The sequence below is a fragment of the Aspergillus flavus genome, chromosome 1 (genome assembly GCF_009017415.1).
Source record: "Aspergillus flavus chromosome 1, complete sequence".
Taxonomy (NCBI): Eukaryota; Fungi; Ascomycota; class Eurotiomycetes; order Eurotiales; family Aspergillaceae; genus Aspergillus; species Aspergillus flavus.
In genome coordinates, this window is record NC_092406.1 from 1,463,527 (window position 1) to 1,479,225 (window position 15,699).

General features: G+C 47.2%; 7 protein-coding genes across 7 annotated transcripts; 6 read left to right on the forward strand and 1 right to left on the reverse strand.

Annotated features, from left to right (window-relative positions):
* Positions 1–824: 824 nt before the first annotated feature.
* Positions 825–1,535, forward strand: F9C07_551 (uncharacterized protein; the record flags this gene model as incomplete). Its single annotated transcript, XM_071511362.1, has 4 exons — positions 825–889; positions 957–1,050; positions 1,083–1,105; positions 1,445–1,535. 4 exons carry the CDS (start codon positions 825–827, stop codon positions 1,533–1,535), a joined length of 273 nt encoding a protein of 90 aa, XP_071365580.1.
* An 80-nt stretch (positions 1,536–1,615) lies between these two features.
* F9C07_552 (uncharacterized protein) lies at positions 1,616–2,071 on the forward strand (the record flags this gene model as incomplete). The annotated part of the gene is made up of 1 exon (XM_041288757.2): positions 1,616–2,071. The coding sequence occupies one exon, from the start codon at positions 1,616–1,618 to the stop codon at positions 2,069–2,071; it is 456 nt and encodes a 151-aa protein (XP_041141341.2).
* Positions 2,072–2,191: 120 nt separating this feature from the next.
* Positions 2,192–5,626, forward strand: F9C07_2181120 (Alpha/Beta hydrolase protein; the record flags this gene model as incomplete). Its single annotated transcript, XM_071509388.1, has 3 exons — positions 2,192–2,273; positions 2,408–2,873; positions 4,092–5,626. The coding sequence occupies 3 exons, from the start codon at positions 2,192–2,194 to the stop codon at positions 5,434–5,436; spliced, it is 1,893 nt and encodes a 630-aa protein (XP_071365581.1). The 3' UTR covers positions 5,437–5,626.
* A 285-nt stretch (positions 5,627–5,911) lies between these two features.
* F9C07_554 (uncharacterized protein) lies at positions 5,912–6,451 on the forward strand (the record flags this gene model as incomplete). Its single annotated transcript, XM_041284294.1, has 1 exon — positions 5,912–6,451. The coding sequence occupies one exon, from the start codon at positions 5,912–5,914 to the stop codon at positions 6,449–6,451; it is 540 nt and encodes a 179-aa protein (XP_041141340.1).
* A 473-nt stretch (positions 6,452–6,924) lies between these two features.
* Positions 6,925–7,828, reverse strand: F9C07_555 (putative carnitinyl-CoA dehydratase; the record flags this gene model as incomplete). The annotated part of the gene is made up of 2 exons (XM_041288769.1): positions 6,925–7,366; positions 7,425–7,828. The coding sequence occupies 2 exons, from the start codon at positions 7,826–7,828 to the stop codon at positions 6,925–6,927; spliced, it is 846 nt and encodes a 281-aa protein (XP_041141339.1).
* Positions 7,829–10,640: 2,812 nt separating this feature from the next.
* Positions 10,641–12,837, forward strand: F9C07_2278969 (uncharacterized protein; the record flags this gene model as incomplete). Its single annotated transcript, XM_071510341.1, has 7 exons — positions 10,641–11,010; positions 11,243–11,485; positions 11,546–11,692; positions 11,781–11,892; positions 11,943–12,072; positions 12,128–12,349; positions 12,414–12,837. 7 exons carry the CDS (start codon positions 10,641–10,643, stop codon positions 12,645–12,647), a joined length of 1,458 nt encoding a protein of 485 aa, XP_071365582.1. The 3' UTR covers positions 12,648–12,837.
* F9C07_2239817 (uncharacterized protein) lies at positions 12,838–15,499 on the forward strand (the record flags this gene model as incomplete). Its single annotated transcript, XM_041284293.2, has 7 exons — positions 12,838–13,293; positions 13,343–14,191; positions 14,240–14,376; positions 14,436–14,611; positions 14,681–14,765; positions 14,818–15,253; positions 15,311–15,499. Exons 1-7 carry the CDS (start codon positions 13,159–13,161, stop codon positions 15,497–15,499), a joined length of 2,007 nt encoding a protein of 668 aa, XP_041141336.1. The 5' UTR covers positions 12,838–13,158.
* Positions 15,500–15,699: the final 200 nt, after the last annotated feature.

Consider the following 15,699-nt stretch of genomic DNA (forward strand, 5'->3'; position numbering starts at 1 on the left):
GTATCTATCTCCGGCGAATCCAAATTTGATCATCTAATAGCCTATGGTATAATTGTAATGAAGACGTAATATTCGGAAGGTTATTTCTCCTTCTAAAATCTAAGGTATTTTAATCCTTCTTCAGGACTTGCTGTATATTGTCTACGTGTGTGACAGGGGCAAATCAGAGTTGCCGCTATGATTAGTATCATAAAACCGACGAGGCTGCAGAAAATATACGCTCCAGTACTCGATCACCACGTATTACCGCGGCCATAACGCCCCATCTCCTCCCCATAGCGATATCAGGTAAATAATTGAACCGTTCAAACCTCCAACGTTTCTGTGTCTATGGACTACATATCTAGATATACTATCGTGCCTCAGTATCTCCTTCCACCTTTTCAGATATGTATTGTGTCTATATGACAGAGAGTGACAACGGTCCAGCTCAGATATCGGACTATACGAAGTCAAAATGTCGATAATGGAAGTGAGCGAAGATAGAAGTAGTAGGTAGAGAGTACAATACAACAGCCACCACCAGCCACTTTAGACCAAAGATTCGCTCAGCCAGAGAGAGATAAGGGGTTCAAGGCGCGATATTGATGCCTATGGCGTTATGGTCAAGTGGGTCTGAAATATGATACCAATTTCCACTCGTGAGTCCGATCGAAGATTATTGATTATTGGGAGTTGGGAAGCATACACCTAGTCATGCAGTCTAGGCCGACATCGAACATTGGCCTGCTACACAGTATTCGCTTTGGCAGTCTCATTGGAGTGAAACCACGCTCGGTGGGACAGCTTGGTATCACAGTGGCTGCATCTTCGCCACTTTGATTATGAAAGCCTTCTTCTACGGAGCCGATGCTAGACGCCAGCTCAAGTGTTCGTTTGTTCAACGAGGGTCAGTATCTCGGTTGTGACTTCGTCCTCCTTGGTTCTATTTTGACATTATGAAAAGACATCCACAGCCTAGAATCAATACGACCTTCTGCCGAAGTAGGAAGCATAAGCAAGACTCGAAACATATATTGTATGGATCAGGAGACAATCCCGCTTGGAATGGTTAGTAGACGGGCAGGGTTATTCTTTACTAGAGTTTCGACTTGACCTTGATGATGTAATTTGTCCGACCTTGGCTCAGCTTAGCTGGGACTCTAATCGTGACGATTTTCCCTTTACTCTCCAAGGCTGATCTCAGTTCCCCCGCTGGTTAATATATCCCGTCATTCTGCTGAACCACCATTTACCATGGCCTCGAAACAACAAACAATTTTACCTAAAGGCCCAGTGAGGGAACCGCCAGAGGAAGGCTCCTCACATTATACTCGAAAAAGAGTTGGGACGGCGTGCAATGAGTGCCGGATGGCGAGGACGAAAGTAACTAGATTGAAGTTTCATAGAGAGTCTCCCAGTTCCCATCCATTCTTTCATAATCTCCTACTGAATGATCGAGTAGTGCGATGGGCGGAGGCCGTCATGTTCTTCCTGCATTCAACATTCAAGAGTGTGCCAATACGGGCATGATGGGAGAAACAGAGATGCTCTAAGAAACGCCATCAGCGAGCTAGAAAACAAAAATAGACGTCTCGAAGAATCCATCCAGCAGTTAAGATCCGAAGTACGTCCCATGTCTTCGGCGGGGGCAGCATCCAGCAGTGTTCCTCCAGCACAGCATGGAAAAGCACCGATAGACGATTTATTTGATACCGGTTGTGGAAAGATTCCAACGGAAGCCTTTACTCGCATTGCAGCAACAGCGTTCTTTTCTGGAGTTGCCTCTCTCTTCTACGTCATACTTCCAGAAGACTGTGATCGTCTTATACATAGATTATATCAAGAGGAAACCGATATTGAACGATGCGAGGTTTGCGAGCTTAGTGCCATCGCCGCAGTAGGATGTCGATATGACAGTGCTGAGATACCGAATGAATATATCGACAAGTTCTGGGAGCAGTCCTTGCTTTTGGTATACGACGCAATCGACGAAGCCGATCTACGGGCTTTGCGAATTCTGATCTGCATGGGAATGTACTTGATTCTGGATAAAAGTATGAGCGCTACTGTTATAATTGGTAAGATATAGGATAAGCCTTCGGAAAGGAAGAAGGGGAAAGAAGTAAAGCAAGAAGAAAGCAGTCTAAGTGATTAACAGCTTCGGGTATGAGCTTGGCCCGACGGTGTATGCCGAAGCAAGACTCCAATGATGGTAGCAAGGCAGAATGGGACGGCCTCTTCCACAGTTTGGCTACTATCGAATGGTAACTGTCAGGCCCTAGGACATCTGCGTATGCTAACTTCTCCATAGCTGGCTGTCCTTTGCTCTGGGGTTCGAACACTGTTTAACCGAGGAGGATACCCAGGTAGTAAAACCACTGCATGCCCCATAACCCATTTGATTAATGATACTAGTATGTTATAGAACAGGATATTGCGGAGACTTCAACTGTCGTTTCGGAAACACCCAATTATGTCACTGCGTCGATGATTCGCTCACAGATGTGGAAAGTCTCTTTTATGTCAGCCGAAGTATATAAGCGAATCCGATCAATCCCAAGCTTATCCTGGAATGAATTCGAACGCGTTTCATCTGAACTAGACACATGGCGCCAAGAGCTCTCCGGTGGGTTACAACTACAGGCTCTCGCCTCACATAATAATGGGCTACCTCCTGAACAAAGAAGAGGGCTTCTCCAAGTCCATATGGTTTATCTCGAAAACCGAATGCTCCTTTTTCAACACTTCTTACAACGACATACCGAATCCAAGTTACTGCAAATGAATGCAAATACCCGCCAAATATATGCGGCATTTGCTCACCAACTCGCATGGATAATTTCCATTATATATCTGGACAAATGGCCATTTGTGCGAAATTGGCTTGTTATGTAAGTAAATGAGTCCATATCTTGTATGGATGCTTATGGATCCAAAATACAGTCATGCAGCGTTCCATTGCAGCATCACGCTACTTTCCATCATATGCCAGTGCCACATTGCAGTCCAGGATCTGGAACAAGTTACAGACTATCAGTCCGATATCAAGATTTGTGTTGAGGTATTAACGTACTGCAGTAGGGTGGATACTGCCGCTGCTAGACTTGTGCAAACCGTCCATCTTTTAGGGGAAGGTCTAGAACAGGCAATCAACCATCCACAACAGGCACTTGTACCAAGAGAAGAGCTCATGAGAATATGGATAATTCTCAATGAGGAGTTTCCAGGTCGGAGGTTTCTTCTTAAAACTTCCCGGGAACTTGTCCATAAAATGACATTGGCGATCTCTAGCGGCAGTTAATTATGTTGAACGTTGTACTTCCCCAAACAGCGCATTATTGCTTGAGCTCAAGTGTAAATCGGAGTGGCTGCAGGAATTAGCACTCCAAGTTACTCTTATATGATGTTGTCGATTGCTATGTTTGACGTTATCTTAGAGAAACGGGAAGTGGAAAGCCTAGTCCCCCGCAGAGTTGTCTCCTATGTGTAGTATCGCTCTTACAAAGTCTAGAGGTTCATAGCTATCTCTAGAAGGAAATAGTGATAAACCTAGAATCACTAGAGCTTATTGCGGACCATGATATGTCCCAGTGCCTAAGGATCAGAAGCCTCGGTATAGGGCTATGGAAATTCGCATCCCGCGGCAGAAGGCGTCGAGCTGGCACAACAAACGGCTCAGTTATTAATATATAACGCCGAGTCAATTGCAATACGCCACTTGTTCTACCCAAGCTCGATGTGTGAGATTTATCCGGAGCGTCGAGCTACCGCTTAGAGTATGTCCGCTTGGTCGATTTCGTTCCACAACGGGAAGGTCGACGCTCAAACTGAAACTAGCTCGGTGATCGTCCCGGTTGATCCTTAAACGTCTCTTGTTGCCCTGATATGCTCCTGTGATCCCTCCTTTCAGTGGCATATAAATCTATGACGGCAATTAAAGTCGGGAGTAAATGATATTCTGCAAATTATAGTAGGTGGTACAACTGGGTATATATATAATCATGTTCTTATGAATGACCACAATGTGATGAACATTTGCCATTTACACAAGAATCCCCAATCTGCGACTGAGTATTGTTGTAAAGGTATAATTATCTCCTGTTTGCCAGAGAAATGCCCTCGAAGTCTTGGTCAGCCTTAGTGGCCTCATTAATAACTCTTGGTGTTTCGGTTACGGTGACTGCCGCCAACAGCTTTCCTGACAATTGCAATGCTAGTTGTCAAGCGAGCATCGAGCAAGCCCTAGCGCAGGAACAGGCGGGCTGGGTCAGTGCTAATGTATCATCCGATTCTTTTTACGGAAATCCAGCAAACATCTCTGACTACGCCGCCGGCGATATCGTAAGATGGGAAGATGTACCTAGCCAGCAGTATACGACAGTTGGTTACGATACTCCGCCGGCAACTACGCTGTCCAGATTCCTCTACATGAGTGAAGATATCGATGGCAACCCTATCCCGGCCAGTGCGTTCTTGTTACTTCCCTTCACAAATCAGGATGGCAGCGGAAAGCCGCTCCGAACGGTCGTTTGGACGCATGGTACGGCGGGCATTACCCGACAATGTGCACCCTCTAATAATAAGGGGCTGTATTATGAATGGGAGGGCCCATTTGCGTTAGTCCAGCAAGGATACGCCGTCATTGCCCCCGACTATGCTGGCCAGGGTAGTGATATACCTATGGGCTTCATGTACGAGTCCGGTGCCCTGCACGCTCTGGACGTGAGCTTTGCCCTCCAGGCCGTGAGGTCAAGGCTTCAGGATCGAATCACCCATGAATGGGTAGTGGTCGGCCACAGCGAAGGTGGCATGACCGCATGGCGTGTGAATGAACGAGAAAAGCGAAACGCGACGGGTGGATTCCTGGGCGCCGTTTCGGGAGCCCCGGCGCTGCGCCCGCTCTCCCTCATCCCACAATCATGGCGCCTCGCTGGAGATGGCCCCGTCCATGATGTTGTTTCAATTTTTGTGCTGCAGTCAATATCACGCCTGTTCCCTTCCATTAAGGTCGAAAACTACGTCAGCGATATCGTCGCAAGCCGTATCCCAATTGCTCAGCAAGGATGCTTGGGAACCGGCTCAACGATCTATGGCAATCTCACTTTACCACAACTGTATAAGAACATCAGCTGGATTAACCATCCCGATGTCATTGAGTGGCAACAGAGCTATAACGGTGCCGGTACTCACGAATTAGCAGCTCCAATGTTGGTTCTCCAAGGAACGGCTGATGAGTTGGTTTATGCAAACCTGACAGAATGGGATTATGATCAGACATGTAGCACATTTCCTAGCAGTGTGATGCAGCTCTATATTTATCCGGACCTTAACCACGACTTTGCCTTCATTGCTGGGCAGGCGCAATACTTGCCGTGGATACGTGACCGATTCGAGAATGTCTCGTTGTCTGCCGCATGTAACAAGACGACTGTAACAGTACCTGGACCTGTCTAAGTGGTGGTCAGGATGTTGACTGGTAAAGGTCACCATGTTTGTGTTGATAACCACTGCAGAAATCTGAAATGAAACTTGAAGCTTGAAGCATGAAATAGTGTAGGGAACCTGGATGGAGTACGTGGAATTCGGCGCTAAGAAGTGAAGTTGAAGTGACGTGTCTTTCTCCTTAGTTAGAGGTCGACCGAGGTACTCTTCTTCCAGTTTATTCCCTTTTTTTTTTTATGTTTTGAAAATACAAGAAGTGTGCAACTTCCTCCAATTGTACAGTAGTTCATCTATGACTCATTGAATTGTCGAAGATAAGGTGTTTGCTACCAGATTCCCTAGGCAGCAAGGCCACTAAGAGGACGGTTGCCTAGGCTGTACCACTAGTCCTGCAATGAGGGCTGACTTTCTTATTTATCAATCTATCCAACAACTTTCTGTTCACGGCTAACTTCCTTACAGTTGCCTACCAGTCACTGTCTGTATCATGGCCACAACCCCATCACTGCAAAACAACCTCGGTTTCCGTCAAGTATTGCAGATGGTGAAGCCACACAGCTTAGAAGACACCGTTGAACAGGTCTGGCAGGCAATAGTGATCAGCTGGTTTCCCTCTCGTGAAGGCTACATATGGAGCTTCAAAGGTCCAGCGCTCGTTCAGAATGATATACCCAATTTTACCCTGATTCAAGTTATGAAAGTATCACCGAATCGTGAAGAACCAGAGGGATGGTCCGAGCACCTGATCTTGCTAGTTGAATGCAAGCGCCCATCCAGCGACGTTCCATTGTCGTGGGACAACACAATTAGTACCGAGTGCCATCATGTTCTCTCCCAAAACAATAATGATTCCGGGCAGCTGTTTGGGATAGTTGCGATTGGCACGAAGTCGAGGTTCTACCGATTCGGTGGCCAAGCATCATCTGATCAGTTGGCTCAACTTCACCAGGGCACCCTCGATATGAGCGAGCCCACCGGTATAGCACAGGCCGAGAGCATGATGGACTATATCAAGGCAAATGCCTGACAGTGGGCTAGTTAGCACCGGCTTCAGATGGAGGACGGGGCGTGTCGCTTGCCTTAATGTGATTTTCTGGTACAATACTCGAATATGAGCTCCTTCCAGGTTTCACGATGTGCACAACGTCGCATGGTTACCAATAGGAATAATCAGTCGATTTGGCATTCACAGTGAATCCAGATTCTGATCGTGGATTCGCCATCACATCAAGTTGGAATGGTTCCAGTCCTTTTTTTCCCATCTCTCTGGGTATTCTGGGTCTGTCAGTTATGTTACGTATTAATCCAATTGTTCACCTAATTTAGTGAGAGTCTCTAACCATCTCGTTGTTGGAAATTGTGTATTTCACACGCAAATGCAGCGGATCATTGTTGCTTCATTCCTCATCTACATGTATAATTACTAGTCGACATGCATTTTCATTGCATCAAGTACAGTTTCCACGCTTCTCTTTCCAAAAGAGCCACCAAACTAAGTGATTAAATCTTAGGCATCACCCATTGTGGCTTAGTCTTCTTTACAAATGCCTCCACGCCAATTTTAAAATTCTCCCCTTTAACCACCCGATCAGCATACATCTCACGGATTTGCGATGTTGCATGCTGTACACTTGGATTGTCCCAAGCTGCCCTGAGCCCCTGTCGCGTCGCCAAGATCGCGTCGGGAGACAACTGCACAATCCGGGATGCAATCGCCAGGCACTCTTCTACAAGTGACTCAGGAGTCTTAGAGATCCTATTAATCAATCGTAGACTCAGAGCTTCCTGCGCAGAGATCCTTCTGCACGTCAAAGCGAGCTCCGTGGCTACTTGCATACCACATGTTCGAACCAACCGGGGCAAACCGCCAGCTGCCGCAAACAAGCCGACCTGAGCCTCTGGAAGCCCAAACTCTGCCGTTGAGGATGCAACGACCACGTCACTAGGAGGTATACACGTCAATAGCTTAGATGGGAATGGAAGAAAAGTGTATAACTGACCAATTGAGACAAATTTCAAACCCTCCACCCAAAGCAAACCCATTCACGGCTGCCAGGACGGGCTTCACACCTTTCCTCTGACTTAGTCCCATGAACCCTGTCGGGGGATGGGTAAGTAGAGCCTTTTGAGATGCCGTTTTCTCATTCCCTCGTTTTTTGTTTTGTTCTTGGAGGTCCTGCCCTGCACAGAAGGCCTTGTTCCCGGCCCCGGTGACAACGGCGACAAGTAAAGATGGCTCATGGTCGAACCAGGTGAAGAGCTCATGTGCTTCCCAGTGCGCGTAGGAGGATAGGGAGTTTCGTTGTTTCTCACGATCTATGGTGACTAACATGATATGGGGTTCGGGGAATGACACACGGTAGTGTGTAGTCTTGGGTGGTTCAGACTGAAACGATGGAGACATTATTGCTATGTGCTGCGAATGTTCAAGTGTTTCCCGGCTGTATACTGGACTCAATGCTATTGATTCGACTTGGTTCTGTTTATAGTCTTGTTTACAAGTGATAAACTTGTTAATATTCTCCTGTCGGCAATACCTTTGAATGACTGGGTGAAATGACTCGGTTGCTCGGTCCCTCGGTTGGTGCCGCAAATTGATGCCGAAGGTCAATCAGAAATTACAAAAGAGGGGATGCAACGCGAACGTACATGGCACAGAAGCTATTGTTAATGTTATTATTAGTCAAGGTTTTCTGGGGGTCACGATATCTCAGGGTAACTTTCTTCAAGTGTCTCTGCTCCAATTGAAACCCAAGATGACCTGGCTTGCGTGTTCAGATTGGATTCCATCAGGTTTCAGAAATGTTTGAAGTCATTGAACTCAGATAGCGACATGTACAAATAGTTCACTCCTGCGAGGCGCCCTCCTGGTTGATCTCTCACGAGGACAGCACACTGTTCCTCAACAACAAGTGAACGAAAGCCATCTGTAAACTCAGGATATGTACACAAAAAGCTCGCACAGAATTCCTCAAACAGAGTATTTATCTCGTATGTTTGCAGTTCTCCACCAAAGCTAAATGCATTTAAACAGGAAAAGCCCAGTAGAATCGATAGCTGCGGAGCATCTCATGGGCAAGCGTATCGTCAATCGAGTAGCGACCATAGTCCTCGTTCAACACAACCTTACATTTAATGAATACAAGCAGGGGCTTGGCCGATAAAGTTTTGGACCGTTATATTGTTTCGTTCTTTACCCATGCTCGTATAGCTTCAGCCATAATCTTCAATGACCCCCAGTTCGAACTCTTGGATCATGGTACATTCCATTGGAGTATTCCATGATTGATTGAATCTCCTGTTTACAATCACCCCTGCTATACTTTGGGAGATATTCTTACCATTCCCTATAGCTTTCCCTTTCCTTTCAGCAAAGAAATCTCCTGGCGTACGGCGAGATCCGCGATGATTTCTTCACTCCCGCCACCCACCACCTAGGATTGGGCGAAACAGTTAGCGCACCGATAAGACAATCACCGGTTAAAGCAGAAGAAAGGCAATCTTACCATCATTCGTAGGTCTCTACTGATCTGCTCCACGGTCGCTCCGGCCCCGCCTTTCTGATATCCTGCGCCACCAAATATCTGCTGGGCCTCCCGCGAGGCTAATTCAAGCATCTGGCCCCCCTGAACTTTAAGCAAAGCAATACGACTGGCGATCTGGGGGCTCTGCCAACCCAAGGGTGCATTGGTTATATAGAACGCCAGCTGTTCTAACCAAGCCCAATGCGCCTCCACCCGGTGAGCCAGTTCAGCCAGTTTCCGACGGATGATTTGATTGTGAATCAGCGGCTTCCCAAAGGTCTTGCGCGTCATAGCGTACGACAGAGCCATGGCAAGGCAGGTTCGACTTTTCCTATTACACTGGATGGCCATGATGTATCGTTCTTTGTTGAAGTTTTTCATAACGATAGGGAACCCTTTATTTTCCTCTCCTATGAGATTCTCCACGGGGACCCGGACATCTTCCAGGTCCACAAATGATGATCCACCAGCGTTCTGCCCACTGTTATAGATCTTCTGACGTATGACTCCCTTAGAGTCTAGTGGAATTACAAGGACAGAAATGCCATGCAGACCTGAACCTTCGGGCCCCGTCCGAACAGCCGTTGTCATATGCGTAGCCCAGGGAGCACCTGTGATCCATTTCTTAACGCCGTTGACAACGTAAGACCTGCCGTCAGCGGACTTAACAGCGCTCGTCCTGATTCGTGCGACGTCTGACCCACCGTTGGGCTCGGTCACCCCGAGACAGAAGCTGGTTTCCCATGAAAAGAGCCCGGGAAGCCACTTAGCCTTTTGTTCTTCAGTGCCATGGTGGATGATTGGAGGGATGCCGATCGTTGATGCTCCACCGAGTGCAATGCCAACACCCCCTTCCACTCTGGCCAGTTCGTCCACAGAAACGAGAAGATGAAACACGTCCCTCTCATTGTGGGGTATCCCGGCTAGATTAGGAATGTGGGAGGGCCGATACTGTGCAGGCACATCATCGAAAGGGATTCCCGACTGGGCATACCGCAGCGCTTCTTCTCGAGGTACATCGCCTTTCTCTTCCCATTCAAGAGCGTGCGGGAGGATATGTGTATCACAGTAACTTCTGATATTGTCTCGAAGCTTCCGATGGGACTGATTGTAGTAGGGTGAGTCTAATGTTTGGTACCACGCAGGTTCGGCCCATGGCGTATTGTTGTCCAGGCTGAGTTTAGGATCAGGAGGCATAGCTTGAGTACGATTGAGACCTGAAATTTGTGTGCGAGATTCCGGATATACGAAGAAGAGTACCTGTTTTATTATGGAAGAAGCTTGTAAATGGCCATAGATCCTACGCCCTTAGACTATATTCATTTCGTCTCCAGTTTCGGTGTTGGTGGCGCATCATGATCAACAGCCGAGAGCCTCGGGATTGTCATTCGACTGACTCGACCCAAATATCCGTTCAGGAACTGGTTCCCCTCATTCCCCTCCACTATTAGCGTGTCACGCAGTATAGTAGTTTGTCAGTCAATTAGCCTTATGTCCAATCAGTTGGCCAGTCGTATTTTTTGGCTTTTCAAATTTGAGCCGCGGTGCTTTCCCTGTCTGTTCCCGAGATGTTAAGGGCAATCTCGGTTCTGTACAGCGGGGGTCTAAGATTTAATACAATAGTACTTTGTAGTATTCTTAGAGAATTCGTGATGATGAATATAAAATAACCTATTCAACTAAACAGTCAATATGGTTCCCGTTATCATAGGAGTAGCCGACATCAAGAACAAGACGACGAAGGCTGAAGATGCAAAGGAACCATTGCAATTGATGGTAGAAGCCATCGTGGCCGCCATACGGGATACACAACTCTCAAACACGGAAATACTGAAGCTCAAGTCAAGCATTGATAGCTTGAGTGTTGTTAAAACCTGGACTTGGACATATGCAGACCTGCCGCATCTCATCTCCCAGAAGTTGTCGATTAGCCCAAGACTTACACATTATACTAAACAAGGGGGTAACCAGCCCGCAAAGCTTTTGGATGAAGAATCACTGCGGATAGCCGGTGGGCAAAGTCGCGTCTCCCTGATTACCGGTGGAGAGGCTCTGGCTTCATGTGTGTGTTCCATTCTCCAAACGTACTCTTAACCCCTACTGAAAGTGTCAACAGTAGGGGCATACGCGAAGATAGGACAAATGCCCCCTCCGGGTTGGACGCCCCCAGAGACGGAAGTCAAGGGGGTCTTTTCTCCGTCTCCAGATCGTTTCAAGAAAGGTTGGTGTTGAGATTCCATCCTTTGATTTGGAAAATGTCTCCTTAAGCATCTCTGATTGCTCATTGTATGTAGATGATTTGGACGGCATTCATTCTATCGGCCTACCAATTCAAGTCTATCCAATGTATGAAAACGGATTCCGTGCGCATCGGGGGCAATCGCTCGCAGAAAACCACATGGAATCAGCCTCTCTTTACTCGCGGTTTAGCCAGGTTGCCGTTACAAGGCCATATTCCTGGAACTTTCAGAGCAAGGTTGAAACACCCGAGTCAATCGCCCAAGTGACCACCAAGAACAGGATGATTTGTTTACCATGTGAGTTCGTTCATGCTTCGCTAAAGCCTGAAGTATGGAGAAAGCTAATACTTGCGATAGACCCACTCTTGATGAACGCTTTCAACTCAGTCAATCTTGCTGCTGCTTGCATTGTTACCACTGCAGAATATGCCGCCGAGCTAGGGGTTCCTAGAAGCAAATGGATATATCCGTTAGGAGGCGCCGGTGCCACTGACTCTGAGGAGGGTAAGCTTACTTTCTTCTTCACATCTTTTTCTGTGAAACCAATCCCAGACAATGTCCAAAAGGACGATTCCTTTCTAACCTGCCTTAGTCTGGAATCGACCCAATTTTTTCTCCAGTCCCGCCATTTCCAAGTCATTAGATGGATGTTTGGCATCATCCGGTCTCACTAAAAATGATATTGATCTTTTCGATTTCTATTCGTATGACCCCTTTTGATCATCGAAGAATATACTTTTAACAAACTCACCAGGTGCTTTCCAATTGTGCCGAAGCTAGCAAGTGAGCATTTGGGCCTCTCGATTTCAAGCCCATCTAAGCCTATTACCCTGCTCGGGGGTTTGACGTTTTTCGGCGGCGCTGGTAACAACTATTCCATGCATGTATGGATCCTCACCACTTACCAGTCCTTGGTATAGGCACATTAACATCAATCAGGCAATCACGGAAATGGTGCGTCAGCTTAGGAGAGGGCAGGGTCAGAACGGCCTGATCCTGGCCAATGGGGGTATTTTGACCTACCAACATGCCATATGCCTTTCCTCTCGCCCACCATCCAACGGTATTATGTATCCTAATGTCCAGAACGCGCATCAAGTCGCCATTGAGGTCCCCATTCCACGCGTCACTCATGTGGCGGAAGGAGATGCTGTAATTGAGGTGAGTCGGTCAATCAACTACTCGATGCAGTACCCCGGTACTAACCAGAGAAATTTGACTCCAGACGTACACGGTTGAGTTTCACCGAAATGGACACCCAGCGCGAGGATACATTATTGGTCGACTGAAGACAGACGGTTCTCGATTCGTCGCTAATCATGGAAATGTGACAACGTTGAGGGAACTGGCGTCGCTCGCAGAGGAACAGATCGGGAAGGAGGGCTATGTTGTTCCTGAGTTGATTAGCGGGGGTAGACGGAGGAACCTCTTCTATTCTGCACCTAAACAGTCTATCTAAGCGGTGATCCTCACGTCGATTTCATTGCGTTAGTCTTACTTGTTGATATGAACAGAAAGAATGAGTGTCATAGTTGCACAACATATGGTGATAGAGCTGTAATTGCGGTCGGAGAATCAATTCTTTGACATTATGACGGAGTTTTTAACCAAATTGGATACAAAGGAACTAGTTTCCGATATAGTTTGTAAAACATGTAAGAAAGGATAAGGGCCAAATGAAGAGGCAACACATAAGACGGTCTTGGTTAGGGCATGCAGCCGCTGCCTAGAGTGTGGCCGATCCCTTCAGGCAGCACCACCCCTGGTTCAGGCAGTGTCCATCAAGTGACCCGGTATTCATCTTCACGTCATAAATATCGCTTCACCAACGAACACATATATAAAACCCTCCTGGATTTCGTCCTCTCCTCAGCATCCTATCTCACTGAGCCATATGTTTGTCTCTATCTCTATTCACACGAGCACCATTTCAAACAGATAACTCAAAGGTCTTTTTGTTCTGTTTCACCATGAGTGACGATGGAAGCCACCATTTTTCTAATGAGCAAGGTTGGAGAATGGATGACGCTGACAAAATTCCGATCGAAGAGTATTCTCATACAGTCATTGATCTGGAGAACGAAGTGAATCGGGTCATGACCGAGGTCAATACAAATCCATCTCTAGCTTGAGAAGTTATACTGATTTGCACAGGGTTGTAAGGTGGACGCCTGTCTGGATTGGTTCATCTATCGCCTGAAAGAGATCAAGCCGGATAACAATCAGTATATGTATGGCCAAATCAATTTCGAATTGTTTTCGGGTTCCAGGCTAGAGGAAATTAAGGAAGAACTGCGAGCAAACTTGAATCGCTTAGTTCCTAGCTATCTTAATGGCGCATCGGATATTCTGGAGGTTGAGAAGTTGACCGAGAGACTCAATGTCCGATGGCGTAGTACCCAGGTCAGTAACAATACCAAAAAGCAAGATGATGTTGCCGGTTCCATTTTGGATACTCTAATCGAGAAAAATTGTCGCCGACACAGTGGAGGTCTCAAAGCGTCTTCGACAGCTGGCTTGCCAGAAACGCAGGACAGCTTTCTCAACTCGTGCCTTCAATTGAAGACCTTCATTGAAGGGGAGCGAACTACTGCTTCTTATACATGTGGTGGTTGCATCCCCATCGTCCAAGCAACAGGCCCCCTTGATAAACACCCTCGAGGTTCTGGTCCTGTCAACATCTTCTGGTCTATTGGGAATAGCTCAGCGAGACGTGTATCGCTACCCCTTAGGGCAGACGCCGAAGACGCGAGCCCCGCAGTGCTACAACACCTGATTACCAGCTGTGAGCCAGCAAGCTTTGGTCGCGGACAAGAGGATGTCATGGATCTATCGTACCGAAGAGCCGGAAAACTAGATCCTAAAAACTTCGCAACAAGCTTCCATCCCGCCACGTTTGGAATTATCGAAACAATTGAGAAGGTGCTTCTTCCTGGAATAGTCGGCGAAACGGCAAATAGACTAAGGTCGCGCAAGATCTATGCGGAACTCTACAAGATGAATGTTAGTAAATGTTTCTGTCTATGACGGCCTAACTGACTATATCCACAGATTTATTCAGGGCCATCTGGGCTTTTCCGCAGCCACGTCGATACACCCCGCTCTCAGAACCAAATTGGTTCCTTAGTCGATTGCCTTCCAGTGCGTTTTAAAGGCGGAAGTCTCCTTGAAGGCACCAAGGTCGAGAGGTGAATTTTGATTGGGCTCCAGGAAGCGAAACCACCATCCAGTGGGCTGCTTTCTATAGTGACTGTGAACATGAGATCAAAACTGTAACAGAAGGAGACCGGATCACGTTGACCTACAACTTATACGTTTCAGACGGGGCAGACAGCGTTCTTCATTCGATAATGGATCCCAAGTCGCTACCATTGTACGGTTGGGTCAAGGATCTTCTCATGAAACCGGGATTCCTAGACGACGGTAAGGCCTCCTCAAACTAAGCCACCGATGCTCAATCTGTGGCAGTTGCAGTCTAACTAACCATTGCAGGTGGCGTTCTTGGTATATTCTGCTCACACGCCTATCCTCATAGCTCTAGCTCTACTACCCATGACCTCCCCAGGGGGCTTAAAGGGTTCGATGTGGTATTGTATTCCATTTTCCAGTCGCTGGGACTGCACGTGCAGGTTTTACCCGTTTTGGAAAATAACGGGAAGTTATATCCCCAAAGATCCCAAGTTAGGACTCAAAGGCAAAGTCAAACGCGAAGGGGAAATCGCACGCCGATCTCGCTATATTGGCGAGTGGGGTGACGACGAGTACGAATTTGCCGATGAGCTCCAGCCATACTTAGCTAAAGATGAGCCCCTTCTCGTTAACCCTACTAATGAAGTACTCCCACAAGCCTCCAGTCGAGAGGACATTGCCGATATCGACCGACGATGGAGGCTCTTGAGGATGACACGACGTGTGGGGAGTATGAAGAAGGCGATTTCTTTCGCGCGAAGCAAAGGTCTCCCGTACAAAGAGGATAGTTCCTATCTGGAAGAGGGGGCGCAGGTTGGATCATGCCTGCGACCTTACGAAACGACAGAATGGGGGCAGGAAATGTCATTGGACGAGGTAGGTTTTGCTCAAACGCACAGCAATTGAATCAGGCACTCACGAACGCTGCTGCAGGTGCTGCCACATGTGTGGCCAGCATACTATCTCCCAGGGATTACATGGCTCACGGAGCCAAAGCACGAGGAGATGGCGTTCAGTCAGGTCACCTATGGAAATGAAGCTGGTATCGGAACGAGATACTCGTGCGCTGCTATTCTCGCGGTGATATCCCCATGGGATCAAAGAAATACACTTCACGAATGAATGGGTGCGAAATTGGATGACTAGGGTTGAAGTAGCCTTCTTGGAAGGTTTAATAGCTGGGAACCGGTGTTTTATGAGTATGCTCGACAGATTGTCCGAGCTCTCTATCTTCTTGAGGTTTTTATTCTTCTTTAGCTTTCGGTTAACCTACTAAATTGTCTAATTCTCAGGTTTTAACTTGTGGAAGAACTGTCATATGT